Here is a 25,629-nt window from a genome sequence, read left to right on the forward strand (position 1 = left end):
AAATGGACTATGACTGAGGAGAAAAAAAAACTTTTAAGAGGAGTGAGGGCTGCAACACAAAACTCCCCTTGAAGGATCTCCATGACTTGTGCCTTATTTGCTTGGGTGAAGGGCATAACATCTCTTCGTGCAAGATCTGTCTGTCTTTCTCAAAGTAAACAAGAAAGAATCGGGCTCTTAGGCTTCGTGCCACAATCTACTATGATGTATTGAGTCCATTGACAGTGGGAGAGCCCCTTCCATCGACATCAAGGTCGACATCAATGTCAACACCAAGGACTCCTCCATCAAAACAGTCAAAGTCCTTGGTGTCCTCTTCAATCTCGAAGACTTTCAAGAGCCCCAAGTCTCCATTTTACTTATATGGGAGCACTTTGTCAGGGCATTTGAAAGGAAAGAGGTCTGAGGAAGACTCCACTTCGGCACCTAGAGGAAGAAAGTGAAGACCATTGACTTGACGGGATCAAACCCCCCTCTCCGTCGGGTCTGTGAACTATCGAGACTGAGCCCCCTAAGATGCCGATGTCGAGTGAACCTTGACATCGGACAGCTGTCGACGCCAAAAACTTCAACATTAAGAGCATGCTCAGTTTCACAGGCTCCTATTCCAGTCCTGTCTTCTGCACCCTTGATGCTGATGGATTGATGACGAGATGTTCCGTCAACACCGAATACTCTGTTTTTGACGTTACCTGACACAAGTCAAGCTCCTGCCTCGATGTTAAATACCCCAGTGTTGTCAAAGTCGAAGGAAGTCACACCTCAATATTGACCACTGGCACCAACCTTCAATATCGAAGATGGAGAAGATGATAGAGACACCAGTTTGGACCCAACTAGAGCCCAAACTCTGCTCTCCATCCTGGAGTCAAGTGCAAGCATGCCTTCAATGATTTTCAAGGGTTTTCTGCCCCAGAGTGCGGGCCCCCCACAGGAAGACCTGACAGCTCCTGCTACAGAACAACCCACTGCGCCTCAACCTCCAGTGTGCTATGCGCTATCTGCTGCCCACCTAACAAGTACTTCTTTGTGGCATTCATGTGGCTTCTCTCACTGTTCTGTGGCTGCTGCTACCTTGGCTTCCGCTGACAAGGGGCTATCTTCTCTAGGGTTCCCCTATGATTTTCAGAATATGGAAAACAGCCCAGCCTAAACCGTATTACCCTCTAACCTTGTCTCTTGCACAAGTTCAGCCAGTCAACACTCTGGCCAGCAGCAGTACCTTCCTTTCTCGGCACAGACTTGCTCCAGTGAACAAGTCAATGGCAACTCAAACACTTACTCCACCACCTTCAGGCTTGATGGTATCCTCTATCACTCAGATGGTGGTTTGTGACCATAAACCAAAAAAGTCTACTATGGAGACAGAAACTCAATCACAAAAGCTAAGTCTGACAACACTGACTGAGACACAGACGCTAATCCCTACGTCACCGGCATGGTCTTCCTCTGAACACCATGGCTCATTGGATTTTGAATCTGATGCTGATGACCCGGTCAGCCTAGCTTATCCATCTAGCTGGGGGGTGGGGTTGGTTCAATCCTGAACCTCCAGAACGCCGGACCAGTCCGCACATCCCTAGTCCTCAAGATAGTTTCCATGGGGTGAGCCATAGAGTTCAAGGTGATTCTGAGATTCTCTGGGATGAGATTCACTCAACCAACCCCTTCGCTGAGGGAAGAGGTTAAGGAGCTACTAGCAAAGGATGGAATTACCCATATGTGGTGGGCAGACAGACAAGATGATTTTTACTCCCAATATTTTCAGATACCAAAGAGTGGAGGCAGAATCCGACCAATTATGAATCTTCACCACTTAAACAAATTTGTCCATGTGAAAAATTCCAAATGATAGCATTGTAGGAGATCTTACCTCTTCTGTATCAAGGAAACTGGCTTGCAATGCTGGATCTAAAAGACGCCTATTTGCAGTCACGGTAGAACTTTATGGAGTACAGCACCATGATGGAGCAGTGGAGGCTCACAGGAGGGGTAGGTAGGTATGACCTGCCTGCCTCCTGTTAAAGGAACCCCTTGCCCCGCACCAAAACATTTCAGCTGCAGGGAGCTGAATCATTTCGGCACCTCTTCAAAGAGGTGCTGAAATTATTCAGGCACATCCCTAGTATTTACCAAGTACATGGCGGTGGTAGCTCACCTGTGAATGCAGGGCATTGCAGTCTACTTGTATTTGGACGACTGGTTCATAACATCAGAAGACCAAAACAGATTATGTTCTCAGACATCGTATGTATTGGATTGTCTCCAAGACTTGCAAATCCAAGTCAATTAGAAAAGGTCTCACCTAGAACCTCTACGTATTATAAGCTACATTGGTACAATTGTAAACATGGAAAAGAAATGGGCATACTTACCCCAGGAATGCTACAGCTGCATCATAGAGATGGTCCAGAATTTCCAACAACAGTCAACTCAGCCTGCTCGACTCATACAATGACTGCTGGGCCTCATGCCATCTTGCAATACAGTAGTGCATTATGCATGGTTAAAAATGCAGAAACTTCAGTTACTTAAAATTTTTCTCCCGTATGTAAACAGCCAACAAATGTATCCCTCCTGGGTTGGGGTTCTCATTGTGATGGCCATCAAATAGAAAGCAAATGGAGTCCACAACAAAAACAGTTCCATATCAGTTTTTTGGGGCTCCTAGCTATGTTTCAGGGGATGAAAGTTTTCCTATTTTTTCTAAAGGGCCAGATAGTACAAGTACAGCTGGACAGTACTACTGCCCTGGCCTACATCAACAGACAAAGAGGGACAGTGTTGCGATCTCTTTGTGCCCTCAGCCTACAACTTTGGCACTGGTGCATCAGACACCAGATCTTTTGCTCAACAACAGCAACACGAATGGGAAAGAAAGACAGAGTATGTTGCACCACTCTTCGAGAACTGGATCTGTCCTACCATAGACCTGTTTTCCACTTCAGAAAATGCATTCAATTTTGTTCCAGAGAAGATCACAACCAGCAGTCATTGGGTGATGCTTTCCAGATGGACTGGACCTGGGAGATCCCTTACATGTATCCCCAGCAACCCTTGATCAGTCATGCGGTAGCACGCCTGTTAGTCATTCCAGTATTGTGTATATTAGTGACTCCATGGTGGCCAAGGCAACCTTGGTTTCCACAAGTACAGTAGTCCCTTGCCAACTGCAAGGGTTCCATTCCTGGAAACCCTCACGATTGGCAAATTTGCGGTAGGTGAGGCATAGACTTTAATGGGAAACAGGGTTGGGGGAATCGTGAGAGGGAAAGTGCCCAAATACGAATGAATGAATGAATGTTTTAAAGTGAGAAAAATCCCCCCTGACCCTTGGAATGACTCTGACACCCTGAAAATTGCCCCCCCCAATGGCAAATAGGCTTCTAACAAAGATATTGCTTAACCAGAGAAAACATTCCACAAGACATAATTATTTAAAGTGGCTGCATTTTTTCAAGAACTATGCAAAACTCAGAGGTTTCAACCTGAAATAGCCTACAATCAAAGAGATTCTTCTCTATTTGACAACCTTGAAATTGCAAGGATTGGCAAATATGTCACTGAAAGTTCATCTAGCAACACTCTTACCAAAACATCCTGGCTGGGAGGGCACAACGCTCTTCTCGCACCCTGATAGTAGAGCTTTTCTAAAAGGCCTCATGAGCTTATATCCACCTATTCAAACTCCGGTGGAGCAATGGAACATATCATTGGTTCTCTTGGCCTTGACTCAAAGCCCTTTCGAACCACTAAGTACTGCTTATATCAAATTAGTGACTTTTAAGACAGCCTTCCTTATAGCCATAACAATGGCTAAATGAGTTACTGAACTAACAGCTTTGCATATAGACTCACCTTTTACCAGAATTTATACTGACAAAGTGCTGATGTGTATGGATCCCAACTTCCTTTCTGAGGTTACTTTCCAAGATATCATCCTTCCTACATCTTCAAGGAACGCCATTGGAGCAAGCTATGCACTCCCTGGATGTGCAACGAGCTTTGCCATGCTACCTAGATCATACAAAATGTTTCAGGACGACCAAATGCCTTTTTGTCACCTACAAGGGCTTGACTAAGGGTCCCTGCATTTCTAAACAAAGAATGTCCTACTGGCTAGTGATTATACGGACTTACAGATCACAGTACATAGATCCTCCAAAAGCTATCAAGGCTCACTGCACTCATGACTGTGCTTCGTCTGCTGCACACTTATCTGGTGTAACTTTTAAGGATATTTGCAAAGCAGCAACATGGTCCACAGAGTTACCATTCATCAAACACTCTGCAATAGACTTACGCTTTGCAGCTGAGCTAGCTTCAGGAGAAGTATTCAGGAGCCCCTGGTGGCGCAGTGGTAAAACTGCTGCCCTGTAACCAGAAGGTTACAAGTTCGATCCTGACCAGGGGCTCAAGGTTGACTCAGCCTTCCATCCCTCCAAGGTCGGTAAAATGAGTACCCAGAATGTTGGGGGCAATATGCTAAATCATTGTAAACCGCTTAGAGAGCTTCCAGCTATAGAGCGGTATATAAATGTAAGTGCTATTGCTATTGCTATTCTATAACGGGTGTTACTATGACTACTACTGCACCCTCCAAAGGGAACTAGCTAAACACCCATTCTTATGGATCTCAACAGATCACGATCCAGATAAACAGGCTGGCCACCTGTAACTTATGATCTGGTAGTGATCCATTGACATCCATAAGATCCTCCCGAACCACCCTGCTGCAGTAGTATTCCACTATGAGCATAGAGTGTGCATGCAGTAGATTTCAGAGTGAACTCACCAACTAGGGATGATCATCCTCACCGGCAGTCATCCAAGAACTCAGGAACATGACGTCCGGCCCGCCTTAAATAGCACCATGCTGGAGGCAGGGTACAGATGCTTCCGCAAGGATCCTGCGCAGGTGCAGTACCCATTCTTATGGATGTCAATGGATCACTGCCAGATCCATTACAGTTACAGGTGAGCAACCTGTTTTTCCTTTCTGACTGCCAAAGTGCTCACACCTTCAGTTGCTACAACTCCTCAAAGTTATTTCAGAGCTTTTTTCTGGAAAATACAAATAACTTCATTGGCTTGACCCCAGACTGTTCCTGACTACCCTTTGGAAATCGTAACGTCAGTTTACTCTATCATGTTTGACCCAGAACTACATATGGACTTCTTGCCTAACAGATGACTGCTACTTCACTATTTCTGATCTAAAGTGTATGACCTGGACTGGCTAGTTGTTTTCACTGTGTCTCTCCCCCCCTCCCCATGAGCTCAAAACCTTCACAGGAAAAAAATACCTTTAAAAGGTGCAAGGGGAAGCTCCCGTCCATGGATGGACACAAACTTTGTCTTCTGTGTTTAGGGGGAACATGAAACTCCTCTTCTTGTGCCATTTGCAGCCTCTCCTCCTGGGAAACTTTTAAGACTTGAGCTACAAGGCTTTGAATAGCACTTCTGGAAGAAGTACTAAGCCCGGAAAGATCAGTGCCTTGCTCCACATCAACGGGCTCACTTCAGAGGTCAGTGCCGAGGACTGCTATTGTTACCAGTCTAAATCTTCTGAGTTAGAGGCTTTGACATCTCAGGCAGGTTCCTCATTTAAGAAACAACATGCCCCAATCAAAGGCAAAATCTCCGATCGAGAGAAGGAGAAATAGATATCCTTGACTCGGCTGTGCCGTCTTTAAAAGTGGGGGGGGGATATGAGCAACAAGCCACCCAAACTCTACTCTTTGAGAGTGAGCAAGTCCACTCCATTTCTGACAAGGCTTCAACAATGTGTAGATTCGCCAGTGGCAGCACCTTTACTGCCAATGCCAACATCAAGTGACATTGTGCTCGACACCAACCCCTCAACACTGAGCAATATCGCTGTATCCAGCTCCTGCTAAACAGTTGCCTTCCATCCCTTGACGCCCAGTGTTGCGTGACTCACCCTTGACGCCGAGGCCAAGGGATCACGCCCCATAACTTTCTATGCCGAGGTTGATACCGACCGGATGCAGAAGTAGCATTAGATTCAAATACTGCTCAACACATCCTCTCTTTATTGAAATCTGATGTAGCAGTATCCCTCTGCTGCTACATTTAAAAGATTTCTCAGTCAAGGAATGGATGAAGAAGACATTGATGATGACGTTGAGGTCCCTCTTACTCTGCCTAAGACACCATCGCTGTCGCCTGTCTGCCTCCAGCAGACTACACCAGTGGGTTGAGGTCTCATTCCCCACTGGAGGCTGGGGAGATGCACCTAGTTTATTCTCCCTGAACTTGCCTGCAGACTACTACGATTACAAGCTCTGGATAGCTTGCCGAAGGGCTGCTTTTCAGCTGGTTCAAACAGCTACACAGGTGACTTCACCAAGGTTGGTTAATCAAGATGTCACAGTTCAGACCCAGACTGCTACATTGCCACATCCTGCTCCACAGCCTAGAACCTTCATGGCCACTACAGCACAGACACACACACCAGCCCTGCAGCCGTGGCCTGTAAATACAATGGGGATTCAGACAGTGGCTCTGCAGCAGACTTCTCTTTGATAGGAATGGCCTGATGTGCGAGGAGACTGATGCAACCATGGAAAAAATCTAAGTATACGGCAAAGACATTTACCTCCACCATATCCACATACTCTGCCTCTATATACCATCTGTATGGTCGCTGTCAGATCACCTATCATCAGAGTAACAGGAAAGATTACAGGAGGCCTTATCAAAGATAGAATACGAACCCATATAACACAAAGAACAAGGGAAATCAAGGTTCACGCAACAAAGCATCAGAGCAGGCCAAGCAACATCTGCCTGCCTACCTGTACTGCGCCCAAGTCCAACATTAATATATTTAACATCATACACAAATGCAGCAAATTCCATCAAGCTGGCAAATCATGCATATGACTTGCCCCTGGTGGCGCAGTGATAAAACTGCCGCCCTGTAACCAGAAGGTTACAAGTTCGATCCTGACCACGGGCTCAAGGTTGACTCAGCCTTCCATCCTTGGTCGGTAAAATTACCCAGAATGTTGGGGGCAATATGCTAAATCATTGTAAACTGCTTAGAGAGCTTCCAGCTATAGAGCGGTATATAAATGTAGTGCTATTACTATTGCTATTGCTATATGCATGGCACCACATAACATCAGACTGGTGGGTCTTGAGGATAATTCAGACCGGTTATGCCATAGAGTTCAAGACTGCCAGTTTTCACAGGGGTGAAATATACTCCTGCAATGCTGGTGTTGATGGAGGGAGTCAAAACATTGTTGGAAAATGGAGCAATATTCCCAGTACAGTGGGCAGCATGAAGCAAGGGGTTCTACTCCCACTCTTCTCAAATACCAAAGCAGGATCGGGGAATCCAATGAGAAACCAGGCTGGCGATTCATTGGCAGCCATCAAGGAAAAGTCCAGTCAACAGACTCTGAGCACTCACAGATGGCTGTTATCGGCACCACGAGGAGCTAACAAATTTCACCCATAAACCACTTTTATTAATGTCATTGGATCGCTAATAACAGTGGATCTCTGTAACAGATCATCTGTTACAAGTAAGCAACCTGTTTATCTAAACGATCTCTCGGGTCCCGACTTCCAGAGTCAGTACCTCCATCTTATTTGGATTGAACTTCAGTTTGTTATCCCTCATCCAGCCCATTACCGCCTCCAGGCAGGCATTTAGGTATGTCATGCCATTTCCTGATGAAGTTGATACGGAGAAATAGATCAACATATTGATAACACCCTGCACCAAACCCCCTGATGATCTCTCCCAGCAGTTTCATGTAGATGTTAAAAAGCATTGGAGACAGTATGGAATCTTGTGGAACTCGAAACCTTAGCTCTCACTTTGCAGAGCAACAGTCTCCAAATGACACCATGCAGAATCTGCCAGAGAGGTAGGAACGGAACCATTGTAAAACAGTGCCACCCAATCCCATCTCCCTCAAGTGACCCAGAAGGATACCATGGACGATGGTATGGAAATTCGCCTAGAGATCCAAAAGTATCATCAGAGTTGTACTAACTCTGTTGATCGCCAGTTGGATATCATCCATCAGGCCAACCAAGGCAGTCTTAACCAAAGGCCACTCAAAAGCCATTTTGAAATGGGTCTAGATAATCTGTGTCATCCAAAACTGCCTCGAGCTGAGAGGTTGCCACCTTCTCATTTACCTTGCCCAACCATGGAAGATTAGAAACAGGTCTGTAATTAGCCAACTCTGAGCGGTCCAGTGCAGGTATCTTCAAATAAGAGGAGGCATCGTACTCTTCCTAAGAGAAATATTTATAATATTTATCAGACCCTCTCTGATACAATTACAGGTGAAATAAGTCAAGTTGGGCAAAGGTCAAGAGAACAGATTAAAGGATGTAGAGTCCAAAGCAGTTTTTCCACGTTCTCAGGAATCACAAACTGAAAATGATCCAATCTAATACTATAAGAGGAATTGCTGGACACCTCTGCAATAGACTCTGCAGCTGCTGTGGAATCCAGTTTCACCTGAATAAGAGAGTTTTTGTCTGCAAAAAAGTCATTGAACACATCACAGTGAATGATTGGTTCCAAGTTAAAATTCAAGGGAGAGGGGCATAAACTAGTCCCCTCACAACCCTATACAGCTCCACTGGACATACATTTGTGGAAGCAATGCGGGCAGAAGAGAACTGCATCTTTTCTTCTCGCACTGCCAGAGCATAGATCTTCAAATGTGCTCTGTGTTGTGATCTGTCGGATTCACGCCAAGTCTTCCTCCACTTGCGCTCTAGTTGTCTACCTTGCCACTTCAGCTCCTGTAGTTCTTTCGAATGTGACAGGACTGACTTGGAAGCAAGTCAGAGAGAAAGTTTAGGAGTGATTGTGTCTTCTGCTCTAGTGAGTTCATTATTCCTTATTTACACCAGAGCATCAACAGAATCACTAGCAGAGCCAACTCAAAACCCTTCCAAGACTTCTTGGAATCCTATTGGATCCAATAACCTCAGGCAGACCAACCTAATGGGTCCTTCAATCCTGCAGAGGTGGGTTGTGATTGCACGTCCTACCTTAAGTAGGTGGTGGTCCATCCATGACAATGGGGACATGACAGGAGTCCCCACCCATGGAACACTACCCTGATCAAAGCAAAAGACCAAATCAAATGTGTGATCAGCATCATGCACTGGTCCAGAAACCGATTGGGATAGGCCCATAGTCCTCATGGCCACAATGAACTTCTGAGCCACTCCTGACAACCCAGTTCCAAAATGAACATTGAAGTCCCCCACCAACAACAACCTAGGCCACTCCAGTGCCAACTCTGCAATCAGGTCTGTCAGCTCATTTAGGGACTCTGTTGCGCAGCGAGGTGATCGGTACACCAACAGAAGTCCCAGTTTATCCATGGTCCCTAGACATAGGCACACACATTTAATATAGGCCAGTACCCTGACAGTGATGACAGTTAACCATCACTATTGTAAATAAACAAACAAAATACTGTATATTAGTGTAGCAGCTTCTGGTGCTCCCTTCTGATTGCATAGTATTTAGGAGTTTTGTTTTTTAAATGTTCTGAACTTTTTGGAATGTATGATTTGGCTGGTCTGTCAGAATAGTCTACAGGAGAATCTCGTTATTCATAGAACTGTGAATAACCTCATTATTCTTGTTTCTGCTTATCCACGGAGTGCCTAATAGACTCCCATTTCCAGTATCCATGGATACTAATGGGTTAAAACCCACATATCTGTTGTTCATAGAGGGAAGGAAGTAACTGTGGAGGTCACGTCCAAACATCATTTTGTCTGGAGGAGACAGGAGGAGCCATTTTGTAACTCATTTCTTGGGGGGAAATTGGACTTTTATTGTGATTTTTTTATAGTTTGGGGGGCATTCCTGGGCACATGGTGGACCTGCAGAGCATGCCATAGTATGTTCTGGGCCATTTGGGGGCTTTTAAAAAAATTTCCTCCACCCTGGCTCCTTCCCCCGCTCCTTTCCCATAGCCCTAATGCCTCGTTGCTCTCAGTTCCATGACTCCTGCAAGGGTGCAAGTCGCTTCACGAGTATTACACCCATCGTGCGTCAGCTTCATTGGGTACCAGTCCACTTCTGGGCTAGATTCAAGGTGCTGGTATTGACCTTTAAACCCCTACATGGCTTGGGGCCAGGGTGCCTGTTGGACCTCATTTGCCCATATGACTTTGCCAGGGCCCTCTGCTCATCATCTCAGGCTCTGCTCATGGCCCCACTACTAACAGAGATCTTGTTGGCGGGGACTAGAAACAAGGCCTTTTCAGTTGTGGCCCCTCGGCTTTGAACGTCCTTCCTGAAGAGCTTCACCATGCTCCCTCCCTCAGTGTTTTTTAAAAAATCTCTTAAAACACACCTTTTAAAGGAGGCTTTTTAATGCTCCATTTTTTTTTGTTATATCTGATAGGTTTTTTAACTTTTTATGATTTTCAGTTTTTAGCTTTTAAAATAACCTTTAATTTGAACCTAATGATTGTGGTTTTTAACCTGACAACCTTTTTGCTTAATTTAGTTAATTTTATTACTTTTATTGTATCTTCTTGTATCTTATTATTGTTGAGCTGCCCGCTCAACAAGTAGCGCACTGGAGGGGTAGGGTATAAATATTTTAAATAAATAAATACGGTAGTAGGCGAGGTAACAAGGTTCTTCTGTTTTCATAAAATCATATTATCAATAGTTTCATCGACTAGCTGACTTGAGCACAAGTGACACAATCCAGCCAAAATTAAGCACTTTATTTCAGTGGAAGAATTAAGAACATGCTTCCATTTGAAATTAGTGGGAGTTAAAAGTGCTCTATTGTGATTGGATCATGCCCAAAGTATATTGCAACCCAATCCTAAGGATGTTTTATTCAAAGTAAGTGTCATTGGGTTACTTCTGGGTAAGCAGGCTTGAGAATGCAACTTTAACGTGGTAGACCGCCATTCACATTCTTCGAAGAGTTTGATTATGAACTTCTTTGATTCATAATGCTTGAAAATCCTATAGAAACTGTTTTGATTTTCTAGACAGCAACTGTGGTGTTGATAACATAAGCTTAGTTCCAAAGATGCCTTTCTGCTAACAAAAGACCTTTTCTGCTCACAGAAGGGTTGTTTCTGACTTGACAAGCGAGTTGCATAAAAAAGTAACTCCAAATCCAGATAAGTTCTTCTTAGTAAAAAGTGCTTGCTTGCTTTCTTCCTTTCTTCCTTTCTTCCTTTCTTCCTTTCTTCCTTTCTTCCTTTCTTCCTTTCTTCCTTTCTTCCTTTCTTCCTTTCTTCCTTTCTTCCTTTCTTCCTTTCTTCCTTTCTTCCTTTCTTCCTTTCTTCCTTTCTTCCTTTCTTTCATTCTTTCATTATATTTGTACGCTGCCCCAAACCTGTGACTCTGAGTAGTTTACAGCAACCTAAAACAAATTAAAACACACACAACAATTTACAACCACAAATCTAGTTAAAAAGCTTGTGTAAACTTTGCACAAGTTCAAGATTTTTTTATGATCTACTAGAGCAGGAGCAGACAGAAGGTAGATTGGGATCCACTTATAGGCCTCTGAGTGATTTGCAGTAGATCAGCATGGTTCCGAACTCCCCAATTTAGAGATAGCAGCAACAAAAAGGCTCCACCCCCTGTCCCATAAATTGTGGGCATTTGAAATGTTGGAAGCTTGGAAGGAAAACCTGGAATGGGTTTTTATGTGAAAGAACTGTGATATTATTTATCGTTAGGAAAACAAATGTATTTACCATGTTCCTCATAGAGCAACCCAACCCCTAATCTATTGCAGAAGGTCTTTTGCTAGCACTTAATGTTTTATGAACTCTTGCATAGGTCATTTCTCCTTTCATTCACAGTTCTTCGGACTTAAGCCAGTATGATGATAATTTTCCTTGCAATATCTATTTTAGAGTTTTTAAATAAAACAAAAATATACTAAAACTACTGCTGAACAGGGTCGATAAAAATTGATTTAATTTAAACCTGATTTTTTAAAATTGGAATTGGATTTTAAATTTTTAAAAAATTAAAAAAGAACCTAGTTCATTAATATGAATGTTAACCATAACTTCAAATTATATTCTATGAAGATGTTAACAGCAGTATATGGAGACAAGAGCTAACACACCTGATCAATCCTATTCTTCAGGTGGTGTACATGCAGCGCTCACACACATACAGTTAAGGACCCTTTCTCTCAAAGTGCAAAGATATTAGGCCTATTCACACATTATGGGTACAGATGCAGGTACAATTAAAATATTATGTTGAATGCAGGTACAGTGGTACACTTCCTATTTGTACCATGCATTTGAAGGGCCAGTGTCCAGGTTCACTTTAAAAATGAACCCAGGTACAGGCATTAACACAAACACATGTGCAAACATCTGTACACTTGTGCTACATAATGTCTGAATCAGGCTAAAGAAGGCCAGTGAATGAATAGAGGATTTGGGGAAATTGAGTTTTGTGCACCGCCCAGAGCCCTTGGATGGGGCAGTATAAAATATAATACTAAATAAATACTATTTCTGCTAATGTATGTTTTGATTACTTTAGAGAGAGCAGCATTCCATGCTTGGTGGACAGTTTACCCCACAGCCTTTGGGGAGGGGAAATAGATCAAGCCATCAACCGATCAGTAATCCAAGACATGCAGCCTTTGAAATGCGAATGCAGGACAGACAGAACACAGTAAGTGATTGTTCTGAACTTTGGGACACCATTTGCAAGCAACTTTCACATTAGCCCCTGTGGAACTTATGAGAACCTCTGGCTTAGTGAAGACTTGCTACTCAAAGAATTTTTGAGCTCTAGCCTCTCTCCCACTACTCCAAACATGACAGGAGCTCAGCCTGACAAGGCATTCCACTGAAGCACTTGGAGAGTTTGAACTTTTTTTTTTTGACAATAAAAGCTTGAAACAAATATATATCTTTAGTGTGGTTGCAACATATCGAGAGAATAAGTATATTTAAGGGGTTCTTTTGTGGGGGGGTGGTTAACATCATCATTGAAACCTGCTTGGTTGTTTTTATTAGTGCAGAACCATGTTAAGCAATATAGCACATACTACTTTTGTTTAAAAATTTGGGTGAGTTTGCAAAGTATACTTTCTAAGTCCAAATTATGCTTTATAATATATTGCATTTAAAAATATATTCTAGTCATTCTCTCTGGAAATGTGTGTTTTGACAAGTTTTAATCATGATGACTTGCTTTTTAGGGCTGCTGCACACTTGATTTTAAAGCATACGTGTTACAAACTTGTTATGTATATATAAAAATGTATTTATTTTCACTTCTCTCCCCCCCCCCCCCGTATACACTTTGGATTTCTGCTTCTTATTTTATTATTTTATGTTCAAGACAATGTGTGTTAAATAAGAAGCTATGATTGACCTTGACTTCTCGTGCTTTTTAATGTACGTGGAATTAAAGCAACATGTACATGCTTCAAGCATTATCTTAGATGGTACACAACATGAGTGTGTTCCTTAGATGCTTCAAAAATTTTGGCAGGGATCCATCTCCAGTGGGATTTGTTGTGTTCTTTTTCTGACACACCCTACTGTATCAAAGTCCCTTCATTTTCAAAAGTAACTTGTTACATGGCATTAAGGGCCCAACAGTCCCTTGGTGCATAGAACTAGCTGTCCATGGTTCTCTTGGATTCTAGCCTCTGTATCTAAATCAAATAGATATTATTTCAGTTCTTTAAGATTGAGCCATTAATTTTATAAGTGTAATGAGACCTTTTCCCTTAACTCTCTCCACGATAACTGCATCCCCAGACTCCTTCAGCTTCTCCTAATACGAGCTTCACATCTGATGGTACACCATCCCCAGCAGGAGGAATTAAGCGAAAAGCAGAGGACAGTGACAGTGAACCTGAGCCCGAAGATAATATCAGGTGACACGTTTGGTACTTTGTTAGCACATTGTCAAAAGGGATGCCACCTCATTAATACTGTTTACCCGATATCTACAGCACCTTCTAATGCTTTTCCGTGATCTTTTTATCTACCAATAATTAATGTGGAGGGTTGGGATACTCAGTAAATTCCAGTGAGATGTGTAGGCTATAGCTGTTAAATTTAAGTGTCTCCATTAGTATGCATGCAGGTTTTCATCCTAAAAGCTGCTACTCCCTTTGAGACTCGGCACCAGATTGGCTAGAGGTTCAATACTCAGCTCAGCCTCTGTGAGTGGAATGCCATTCTCTCGCAGTCTAAATTAAATTGTTTAACTCTTAAAACTCTACAACTAAGTGCTGCTTAGGCCTTTACTTTAGCTCCTTTGGGGAGCGCCCTTTGTTTATAAGTAGAGCATATGCTTTTCATGCACAAGATCCTAGTTTTTAATCCCTGACATCTCCTTTTAAAAGGATTTTGGGTAGCAAGTCTAGAATGGATCTCTGTCTGAGACATTGGAGATCCATTACCAGTCAGCGCATACAATACTGTGTGTGCTAGATAGATAAATGGTCTGACTTTGTATACGGCAGTACATACATACATATGTATGGCTTATACATCCATATGTTGTTTCCTGCACTTTAAACATGTTGTTTATTCTGTTTATTCAACATATTTCTATACTGCCCAAAACTTGCATCTTTAGGCAGTTTACAATTAAAATCATTTAAACGTTAAAACCATTAACATTAAAATCATTTTAAACCCCACATTAAAAATATTAAAACTATAGATCTAATTAAAAGCCTGGGTGAATAAATATGTCTTGAGTGCCTTTTAAAAAGTTGTCAGAGATGGGGAGGCTGTTATTTCGACAGGGAGTGCATTCCAAAGTCCAGGGGCAACAACGGAGAAGCACGTTCCTGAGTTGCTGCCAAATGAGTTGGCAGCAATCACAGACAAATCTCTCCAGATTATCAACAGGTGATGGGGCTCATGGTGAAGACATTATCTTAAATACCCAGGGCCTAAGCTGTTTAGGGCTTTATAGGTAATAACCAGCACCTTCAATTCAATTTATAACTATCAAAGATCAGCACACAGATCAAATCCAGATACAAGAGTCCCCAAAAGTGAACATCGATACCAGTGCATGCATATATATAAACACACACACATAAAATATGCAATTAAGAACTGCTACATAAAATGTAAAATGGAATAAGATAATAAGATAAAAACAAAATGAATTAAGAACCTGCATTAACCATCTCTGACACATTGTATGCGGGTCTTAATCGCAGCTGTACAGAATTTGGCCACCAGATGTGAGACATCGGTATACATATCAGAAAGAAATAAGTTTATATAAAACTCATCAGAATTATTTGGATATCTAAAAATTATTTGGAAATCTAAAAACCAGAGGGGCAATAAGTCTAAGACGCAGATCACGATAAAATGAGCAATACAGGAGCACGTGACCTACTGTTTCAACATCGCCATTTCCGCAAGGACACAATCTCTCCAAAAAAAGAACCCTTCTAAATCTACCCTCTAATACCACAGAGGGCAACACATTCATCCGGGCTAGCGTCAGGGCTCTTCTGTGGGTTGGATATGTCAGATTATACAGATAGTTGGCTGGTTTTTGCAAGGGCTTAATTGCTCCTAACCACCTGTAACTTGATGCCCGACCTAAATTTATCTGGTGTCCCAAATCGATAATATGCTGCTTAAGGATCACTCTGGCATTATCATAGCCCAGGGGGAGTAGAAATTACATTGACAGGCCATATAATTTTAATTTTTCAGTGATTAAGAGGGTCCAATCGGAGGGGTGTTCATCCTTAAAGATTGGGTCTAGTCTTAGGGCCATCTAAGCCCTTAGGGCCATCTTTTCAACCGCCTGCTGTGTGTCAAATGCTAAGTTGCATTTGGAAGTGGGCTTGTCAAGCTTGGAGTCCTGTGCCTGGACTTATATCTTCAACTTTTAGTTGAAATTGATTTATTCCCCTTCTGGCCTAGCTCCCCTACTTTTTAAGGATGAACACCCCTCTGATTGGATGCATCTAATTACTGAAACGCTAAAATCATATGGGCTGTCAATGGAATATCTTCTCCCTCTGGGCTATGATATATAGTGATCCTTAAGAGGCTTATTATTGATATGGAACGCCAGACAGATTTAAGCCAGGCACCAAGCCTTGTAAGACTTGGAGCCACCAAACCCTCACAAAAACCAGCTAAATACCTGTATGACCTGATATATCCAAAAACCTCTATTACCCGTGTTCCCCTAGTTTTTTTCTTGACCTAATATATCCAGCACACAGAACAGCCCTGACATTGGCCCTCTGCAATACTAGCAGGTAGGTATAGGAGAATTCCTTATTTGGAGAGACTGTGCCCTTGTGGAAGTGGGAATATTGAGACGGTTGGCCATGTGCTTCTGTATTGTTCTTTCTATTGCAAGCTGCATTCCAAATACATTGCTCCTCTCATTCTTAGATACCCTGACAATTCAGATGAATTTTATATAAACTTATTTCTTTCTGATAAGCACACTTACGTCTCGCATTCAGTAGCCAAATTCTGTACAGCTGCGATTAAAATTCACTCATGGTGTGTCAGAAATGGTCAATTTTAATTGTCCTTTTTCTTTTTAATTTGTTTTATCCTATGTATTTTTATCTCAATCTTCTATGTAACTGATTTTTAATATGTATATGCATGTGTGTGTTTATATTGATACCTACCCTCGGGGTAGATTTATTTGATCTGTATTTTATCAAAGATCAGTAGACCTCAGAGCATTTGTTATGATGGCCTTAGTTTGCTCTTTCCAGCTACCTGTTACCTGGAAGATGACCCCCAAATATTTATATTGCAATGTCTGTACTACATCAACCCCGTTAATTTGCCATTTATGCATAATAGGTTTCTTGAAAAACATTACGACCTTAGTCTTCTGGTAATTGATGGAGAGCAAGTTTTCATGACAATAGTCAGCCAAAACTCTCAGCATTTTCCTCATCCCCACCAGAGATTGTGACAGAAGCACGGCATAATCTGCATAGAGAAGGATAGCTAGCTGTTTACTGCTCAGTTTCGGTGGGTGAAATTCCAAATTAGAATTCCACCATATCATTAATATAGAAGTTAAATAGTAGTGGGAGTAATATGCAGCCCTGCTGGACCCCCTCTATAAAGATTTTTTATTAGCAGAAGTAACCTTCAGTCGATTGACGAATTTGATAATTTCCCCCATAATCTATCATGAGAGATATGATCGAAGGCTGCCTTGAAATCAACAAAGGTAGCATACAGTGCACCCTTCAGCTTGTTCTTATACTTGTGTACTAGATGCCTCAGGACCAGACCCTGGTCTAAGGTGGATCGTCCAGCTCTAAAGCCAGCCTGCTCATTTGCCAGTCCACATTCTTGCTCAATCCAATCAAGGAGCTTCCAGTATAAGTGTCTGGCATAAAGTTTACCAATTATAGAGAGGAGGCTAATTGGTCTATAATTAGCTGGATCGGTTTTATTGCCTTTCTTGAAGATTGGTATCATTATAGCTAGGCGGAAGTCATGAGGGATACACGCAGTCTGATTGATAGATGTGAAAAGTGATGCTAAAATTGGGGTCCACCGAGCCATATTAGACTTCATCAATTCAATGGGGACAAAATCAGCACCAGGTGCCTTTCCAGATCTTTGTTGCCCAACTAATTCATTAATCTCCCCAGGGGTAACTAGGACCATTCTGGGGTGGAAGAATCCACCCTATCAGCTGTAGTATAAAGATAATCTGTGGTGGCCATGAAATGGGCACCAAAATGGGACTCCCAAATACCAGGTGGAATCAGGTAATGGTCTTGGATTGTTCTGGGGCTTATTCTCCCTCTGACTAGTGACCAAAATCTAGGGGAATCTTTCATCTTAGAAGCCTGTATTAGCACCTGCCAAGTCTCTTTCATTGCTAGTTTTTTCTTATGGTAATCAGATCTTTATACTTTTTTTTTCTGGGCCATCACTGATTGAGAGGATGATGGGGCTCCTGCTCTGAAGAGACTAAGTTCTTTAACCAGCTGTTTCTTAGCTAGTACACACTCATGGTCAAACTATGGTCTGGATTTGTTGTAGGATAGAGGACCTGGTCGCCTCTCAATAGAGAGGAGGCTCTGCAATCGTTGGTTCAACATTTGATAATTGTCCAAAATTTATCGAACTGGCCATTAGGATAGTAGGCCTTGTGGAGCCAGCGTGGTGTAGTGGTTGTGGAGCCAGCGTGGTGTAGTGGTTAGAGTGCTGGACTAGGACCGGGGAGACAAGAGTTCAAATCCCCATTCAGCCATGATGCTAGCTGGGTGACTCTGGGCCAGTCACTTCTTTCTCAGCCTAACCTACTTCACAGGGTTGTTGTGAGGAGAAACCTAAGTATGTAGTACACCGCTCTGGGCTCCTTGGAGGAAGAGTGGGATATAAATGTAGTAATAATAATAATAGACCTAATGTGCAGCAGTTCCTCCGCCTTAAGAAGGTTGCTCAGCCCTTTAGCAATCTCACTGGTCCATCTGACACAAGAGCGAGAAACAGAGTCGGCATAAACAGGGGTTGGTTCCTCCCAAATTATCTGGGGATCTCAATCACAGGGTCAGGGGCATATGGTCACTTTCTACTCTAAAGTTGACTTTCAGAAGTAGGATATAATTAAGCAAAATTCTGGAGATTACAAAATAATCGATTATACTAGCTCCTCTCCCCTGGAAAATCATCTTCCGATGACCCGTTTAGTATAAGCATATTCAACCTGCCAGCAGATTGCATCAGGCATAAGCCTGCATAATTACAAATCAGATCCCTGGAGATATGCTGCCGTCCCCCATAGAGCGCATTGCAGTAATCTAGCCTGGAGTTTACCAGCATATGTACCACGGTTTTGAGTAGGAATGTGCACGGATCGGTTCGGAGGCCATTCTAAAGGCCTCCAGACCGGTCCGGTCACGGGGTGGTTTTGGTTCGGGTGGGGAGTTTGGGGGGTTCCATCAAGGGCGGGGGGGGCTTTACTTACCCCTCCCGCGCTTTCCACACACTGCAGCTGTAATTATTCTAATAATCGCTCCTCCGTTGGCGGCTCCTCCGATGGCTCCTCCAGTAAAAAAAATGGCCGCCCCCTTGTAGTCCCGGCCCCCTGCTGCTGCCGCCCCCTTGAAGCCCCCTCCCGCCCCCTTGAAGCCCCCTCCCGCCCCCTTAAATCTCGCCCCGGGCCCCGATCGATAACTTCAGAGGCGAGCGGCGGGGAGATATCCTCCCGCCCCCTTCCCTGCCGGGCTCAGGCTGCAAATGACTTTAGGAAGGCTTCTGCGCGCGCAGAAGCCTTCCTAAAGTCATTTGCAGCCTGAGCCCGGCAGGGAAGGGGGCGGGAGGATATCTCCCCGCCGCTCGCCTCTGAAGTTATCGATCGGGGCCCAGGGCGAGATTTAAGGGGGCGGGAGGGGGCTTCAAGGGGGCGGGAGGGGGTTTCAAGGGGGCGGCAGCAGCAGGGGGCCGAGACTACAAGGGGGCGGCCATTTTTTTTACTGGAGGAGCCATCGGAGGAGCCGCCAACGGAGGAGCGATTATTAGAATAATTACAGCTGCAGTGCGTGGAAAGCGCAGGAGGGGTAAGTAAAGCCCCCCCCGCCCTTGATGGAACCCCCCACCCCAGTGCCGGACCGCAGCTCTGCGGTTCCGTGCACACCCCTAGTTTTGAGGTCATTCATCTCAAGAAACGAACACAGCTGGCGTATCAGCCAAAGCTGAAAGAAAGCACCTCTGGCCACCACCTCAACCTGGGACACCAGGGAGAGGTTCAGATCCAGAAGCACCCCCAGACTGTGTGCCTGTTCCTTCTGGGGGAATGTGAACTCATCCAGAACTGGAAGATCAAAATTGTCTCCTGAGTTCCGACCCTGCACAATAAGTACCTCAGTGTTTTCTGGATTAAGTCGGTTTGTTATCTTTCATCCAGCCCATTACTGACTCCAGGCAGGTATTTAGGGAGATTATGCCTTCTCCTGATGATGTTGACATGGAGAAATAGATTTGGGTGTCGTTAGCATTTTGATAACATCCCACACCAAATCTGAGTATCTCTCCCAGTAGTTTCATGTAGATATTAAGTATCGGAGACAGTATGGAGCCCTGAGGGGGACACCTTAGGAAAGTTCAGATTTAGAAGAACAGTCTCCAAGAAACACCATCTGGAATCTGCATGTGAGGTAGGAGCAGAATCACTGCAAAGCAGTGCCTCCCACCTCCCACCCCCTCAGACGTTCCAGAAGGATACTATGGTCAATGGTATTGAAGGCCTCCAAGAGGTCCAACAGAGTCGCAGTCCCTCTGTCAATTCCCAATTGGAGATCATCCATCAGCCTGACCAAGGCAGTCTCCACCCCATAGCCCACTCAGAAGCCAATTTGAAATGGGTCTACTTCCTGAAGTTGGGCCACCACCTTCTCAATCACCTTGCCCAGCCATGGAAAGTTGAAGACAGGCCTGTAGTTGCTTAACTCTGAGGGATCCAAGGCAGGCTTCCTCAGAAGTGGTCTAATGATTGTCTCCTTAAGACAAGGAGGCATCCTGTCCTTCCTCAGAGATGCACTTATAATCGCGACCAGGCCCTCTACAACAGCCTCCCTGCCAGATAGTATAACTCATGTCGGGCAAGGACGAGGAGGGCAGGTGGTAGGCTGCACCATTCCAAGCAACTTGTCCACATCCTCAGGAGTCACAAACTGAAACTGATCCAGAGTTGTCATAAAAGAGGAGCTGCTGGACACCTCAGCATCAGAATCCAAGTTGGCCCGAATACAAGAGATTTTGTCCACAAACTCATTAAAAACATTACAGCAAGTAATCGTTGGTTCCAAATACTGGTTCAAGGGGGAAGGGGCACACACTAGTCCCTTCACAACGCTAAACAACTCCGCTGGACGTGAACTTGCGGACACGATATGGGCAGAAAAGCTTCTTTGCCGAACATATCGCCTGAGCATAGATCTTCAAATGACCTCTATGTAATAATCTGTTGGATTCCAGTTGAGTCATTCTCCACTTGCGCTCTAGTCGTCTACCTTGCCGCTTCAGCGTAGTTCCTTTGTTTACCAAGGGGCCAGTTTTGAAGCGGGTTGGAGAGGATGCTTGGGAGCAATCATGTCCACTGCCCTGGTTAGTTGATTGTTCCAATTCTCTCCACTAGAGTGTTGACAGGCGGAGAAGACATAAGCACTTGAATCCAAAGTAGCATGAGGTTGCATTTGTTCAGGAGAGGAAGCTTTTCCATGCTCATTTTCAGTAGTAGTACTCCAAAAATCCTCTCCTAAAGGTTGGAGATCCTCCAGAATGACGTTTTGTGGGATATAAGAACTGTAGCTTGGGATGGTGATCATCAGCTCCCCTTGGACACGTGCAAAAGTACTTCTAATGTGTGTTCTGGTGGGGGGTTGAGTGGATTAGATCCAAGGCAAGGCACATTTTATTATACAAACTTCTTTGTTAGGTTGATTGTTCATTAAATGATATATAGAATAACAGTGCCAAATTCTTGTAATTGAAACAAAACTTGGTTGATTGCAAAATCAAAGAACTCGTGTTTTGGGCGGTATAAAAATGTGATAGATAGATAAATAAATAAATAAATCACACTTTGTTTCCTTTCCCCTAAAGAGCAGCACTTTATCCTTAAAACAACTTTGTGACGTATAGGTTAGGCTGAGGGATAGTGTCTTGTCCAAGATTCAATAGTGAGCTTCATGGCTGACAAAGAATTGATGGCTGAGATCCAAAACAGCACTTTCATTAGGTGATGCAGACAAAAGGAAGTCCTTTCCAGCTGAATAAAATAAAACATGACTCCACATCAAACACTGCTCTAGAGCAGGGATTCTCAATGTTGGGTCCCCAGATGTTATTGAACTTCAGCTCCCATAATCCCCAGGCCCACTGGCCTTTGGCTGGGGATTATGGGGGTTGAAGTCCAATAACATATGGGGACCCAACGTTGAGAATCCCTGCTCTAGAGGGGCCCCTGAATCTTCAGGAGCAGGGGTTTTTTTTGGGGGGGGATTGTGTTTGGTTTGGTTTGGGGTGGTTGTTTTTTTTGTCAGAGTGAAAGGAATTGCAGCAGGATAGGACACCTGACAAATTCATAACAGTGTATGGAACCACTTGTATCCCAGCCAATGTCTTTATCCATTTCTGTCCCTTGCTGGTAGGAAAGGAGGAGGGAGCAGGACTTTAAAAAAATGGTGTGAGTTACTTGCCGTTTTTGGTCTTCTGGGCTCAACACAGGCATGTAATTTAAACTGTTAATTGTTAAGGTTATGTATATATGCTACTTAACCTTGTGTTAAAACACATTACACTTGAATGACACATTTTATAAACTCACATTATACCACTATTAACAGAAATTGAATTGTTCTATAGGTTATGGGAAGCTGGCTGGAAACAGCGATATTACAAGAACAAATTTGATGTTGAGGTCTCTGATAAAAAATTCCGTCGTAAAGTTGTACAATCTTACGTGGAAGGACTTTGCTGGGTTCTCCGATACTATTATCAGGTATTTATTATCTATTCAGCAATTTGGAATTTGTTTTCCTCAACATTGATAATGCTTTGCCAATAGTAAACACGATCTTTTAAGTGTTGTTTACCTTTCCTCAGGTTTTAATGAGAGCAAGAGTGGCATCATTTGTGTGCAAATGTCTGGGTGCCCTTTAGCCAATGGTGCCTTAAAAATTGAGTCTAGTGCCTGGTTACCTGGATTGCTGCAGTGGTCAGAACACAAGTGTCTCCACCTATATGGTGCCAAAGTTTTGTGCACAAAAAATTGTGCATCCCTGGGGATAATATGTAGGGTTTGATATTATCATATCTTAGATAGGCTCGTGATTATTGGCTAGAAGATAATGTGAATTGTTATTTCTTGAATAAGATTTTCATCAATGCTAGAGCCAAGCTGTACTGTGAAACAAGATAATGGTTCATATACAAAAGCAGCAGAGAGCACCATCTGTGCTGCTGCACCTGTGTAAACACTGGCAATACTGTTGCACACCTATGCAAATTTACTCCAGCAGAAAGTTGCATGAGTGCAGTTGCACAATGGGACACCTATTATATTTCCACTGGGTTAATTCCAATGTGCAATTTTGTTTGTGCAACTGCCCTGGTGTACAACAGCATTGGCAGCATTTACACATGTTCACAGTGTGGGTGGCACTTTCTGTTGCCCGTGTTGCCTTGCACAGTATGTGAGCCACTATTGTATTTGGGATCCTACTTGGGCAGTAAGTGGTTTGAAAAAAGAACTGTTAGTAGTTAGTAACTAGGGCTGGAATCTAAGCTCCCTCATACACATGGAGAGCACAGCCTAACATGCACAAGGCGGGCAGGGGACACACACAATTATTTCCTTTGAGTGGCAACCTCATGGGACACTATTCCAAAAGGTGATTCAAGTTTGTGAGAGGGTTCCTACTCAAAGTGGCAGGCGGAGGAGCTGAAAAACCACTGTGTGAGAGTGGAACACTTTGTCCACCAGTTTGGATCCTGGCTTGCCTGCTTGAAGACCTAGTACTTGTTCAACAACGTAAATTACATTCATGACTTAAACAGGATATGTGCACACATGTGGTTTCGAATTTAAGTGTTACCCTGGTTTTTTTGATGGTCTAGTTGGCCTTTCTGCCTTGTAAGCAGTTTTATCCCTCTCCCCTGAACCCCGGATGATTGAGTAGAATTGTATAGGGAGCTAGGATGTACAGGGAGGGATTCCAGGGAATGGAGCAGCAGGAGTGCTGGCAGTAGAGAGGGGGTGGGCTAGGTGAATGGAAGGCACATCAACAAACGGTATTCATGCATTTTCTTCCAGTCTCTTCCCCCTCCAGCCAAGGCATCTTAGGTGACCATCAAGCCTGAAAGTGCTATTGCTATTCACCAGGTCTGTGAATGGAAAAACATTTACCACTCAGGACTTAGGCTTAGATGAACATGTCAGCCTGGTTTTCATCAAGGAAACCTGATTGGAATTGGAATTGGGGTGGGGGCAGGTGGGGCTTTCCCCAGTTCTGTCCACCAGGTTTCCTGCTGCAGCATTGGCCTCTGCTCAATGGACTTCTAGCTATTCCACCTCCGAACCCATTGGGATTCCATCTCTCTTTCCAGAGAGATTCCATCTCTCTTAAGCATTGACCCAATTTTAAGTATTTGTTTCTAGTGTTCAGCGTTTTGGATAGGATTGGGATTTTGTTGGTATCAACTTTTCCTTGCCTAAACTGACTGAGGTGATCTCTGAAATGGTATAGAGGGCCACAACTCTGTTTATCTTGTGGGGTCTTGAACATACACACTGAGATGCTGCTCAGGATGTCATGGCCTCCATGATGTTTTGTATTAGATGGGAGGATGGTGAACTGTGGGCAGAGGAGCCTAATATGCCTTGCTTGTTGTCATGAGAAAATCAGTACCTGATGATTTTTGGACTGACAGCTGTCCATGCCCTTTGAAGTTACCTGATGATCTGATCCAAAGGTTTATGGATATGGATGTATTGCTTGAGGATAAAGCATGCTGAAATTAAATCCAAATAAGATTTAGGCATTGTTGGTAATAGTCTGTCTTCTGGAATCAAGGAATGAGATCTGTCTTGAATGTGGTTGCACTCTCCTGAAGAATCAAGTCTGATGAGTGCCAGTATGTTTCTGTGCTCAAATAAAGATACTTGAAGGTTTTAACCTTTAAAGCCCGGAATGATATAGGACCAGGTTACCTTAAGGACCTCCTCAACCCATATTAATCTGCCCAGGCCTTAAGATCAGCCTCAGAGGCATTGCGCTCTGATACTAACCCCCCTCCCCATTGAAATTCAATTGGCAGGTACCAGAGTTTGCGTTTTCTCAACAGCATCATCCTATCTATGAATTCCTTCCCCAGGGAGATTTGGTTGGCTTTTTCTTCTTCTTAGAGTCTTTTGACTTTATGAGATAACCATCCATTTATTGTGTTTTAATCCCTGCTGTTGTAATTTGTGGTTTAAACTTTATTATATGATATGGTTGTTTTGTTGTAAGCCACTTTGTTTGCTTATGGCTAAAAGATGAGGATAAATCATTTAAAAAACAACAACATTATTTCCATTGAAAAGATAAGACCTAGTTCATAGTTGGTAGAATTTCAAACACTGAGTTATACTATGGCCACAGTTTTATTGAAGAAGCCAATTTACAGAAGGTAAATGGTAGTGGTGGTCTTTAACTTCCTGTGCTTGTGTGAACTTCTGCCAGGAAACTGCATTGTTCTTTCAACAGACTTGGAGCAAGTCATTCTGTCCTTTCAGTATTTCTTTGCACACCTGATTTTTCTGTGTTGTGTTTGTGAACACTGTACACCTTTTGTTGATGTATAATGGGTTATTAGAACTTTATTTGATAGATTAGCTGTGGATTGATCAGTTGACAGTGAATTTGTCTGATCTTTGAGATCCTTGCTTAGTCTGAATTTCATGTTGATCACTGGGTGACCCCAGTGACCCAACCAGTGGAAGTCAGAAATTCATCTGTCTGCCCCTCTCTTGTGACATTAGTGCAGCTCAGAGGCTTCACTGCTAACATGCAATCTCTTTGCACTTTAACATTTTAAATGATAGGTGTTAAG

General features: G+C 43.4%; 1 protein-coding gene across 2 annotated transcripts in view; it reads left to right on the plus strand.

The window, feature by feature from the left end:
- XRN2 (5'-3' exoribonuclease 2) overlaps positions 1-25,629 on the plus strand; it is a 106,721-nt gene that overhangs the window by 38,784 nt on the left and 42,308 nt on the right. For both annotated transcript variants that reach the window (XM_053246084.1, XM_053246085.1), the window contains 3 exons: positions 12,569-12,703; positions 13,804-13,922; positions 22,399-22,534. In XM_053246084.1, the coding sequence (XP_053102059.1) occupies positions 12,569-12,703; positions 13,804-13,922; positions 22,399-22,534 (390 nt within the window). The remainder of the gene's footprint in view (positions 1-12,568; positions 12,704-13,803; positions 13,923-22,398; positions 22,535-25,629) is intronic.

Source organism: Hemicordylus capensis, chromosome 4, assembly GCF_027244095.1.
Source record: "Hemicordylus capensis ecotype Gifberg chromosome 4, rHemCap1.1.pri, whole genome shotgun sequence".
Classification (NCBI taxonomy): Eukaryota; Metazoa; Chordata; class Lepidosauria; order Squamata; family Cordylidae; genus Hemicordylus; species Hemicordylus capensis.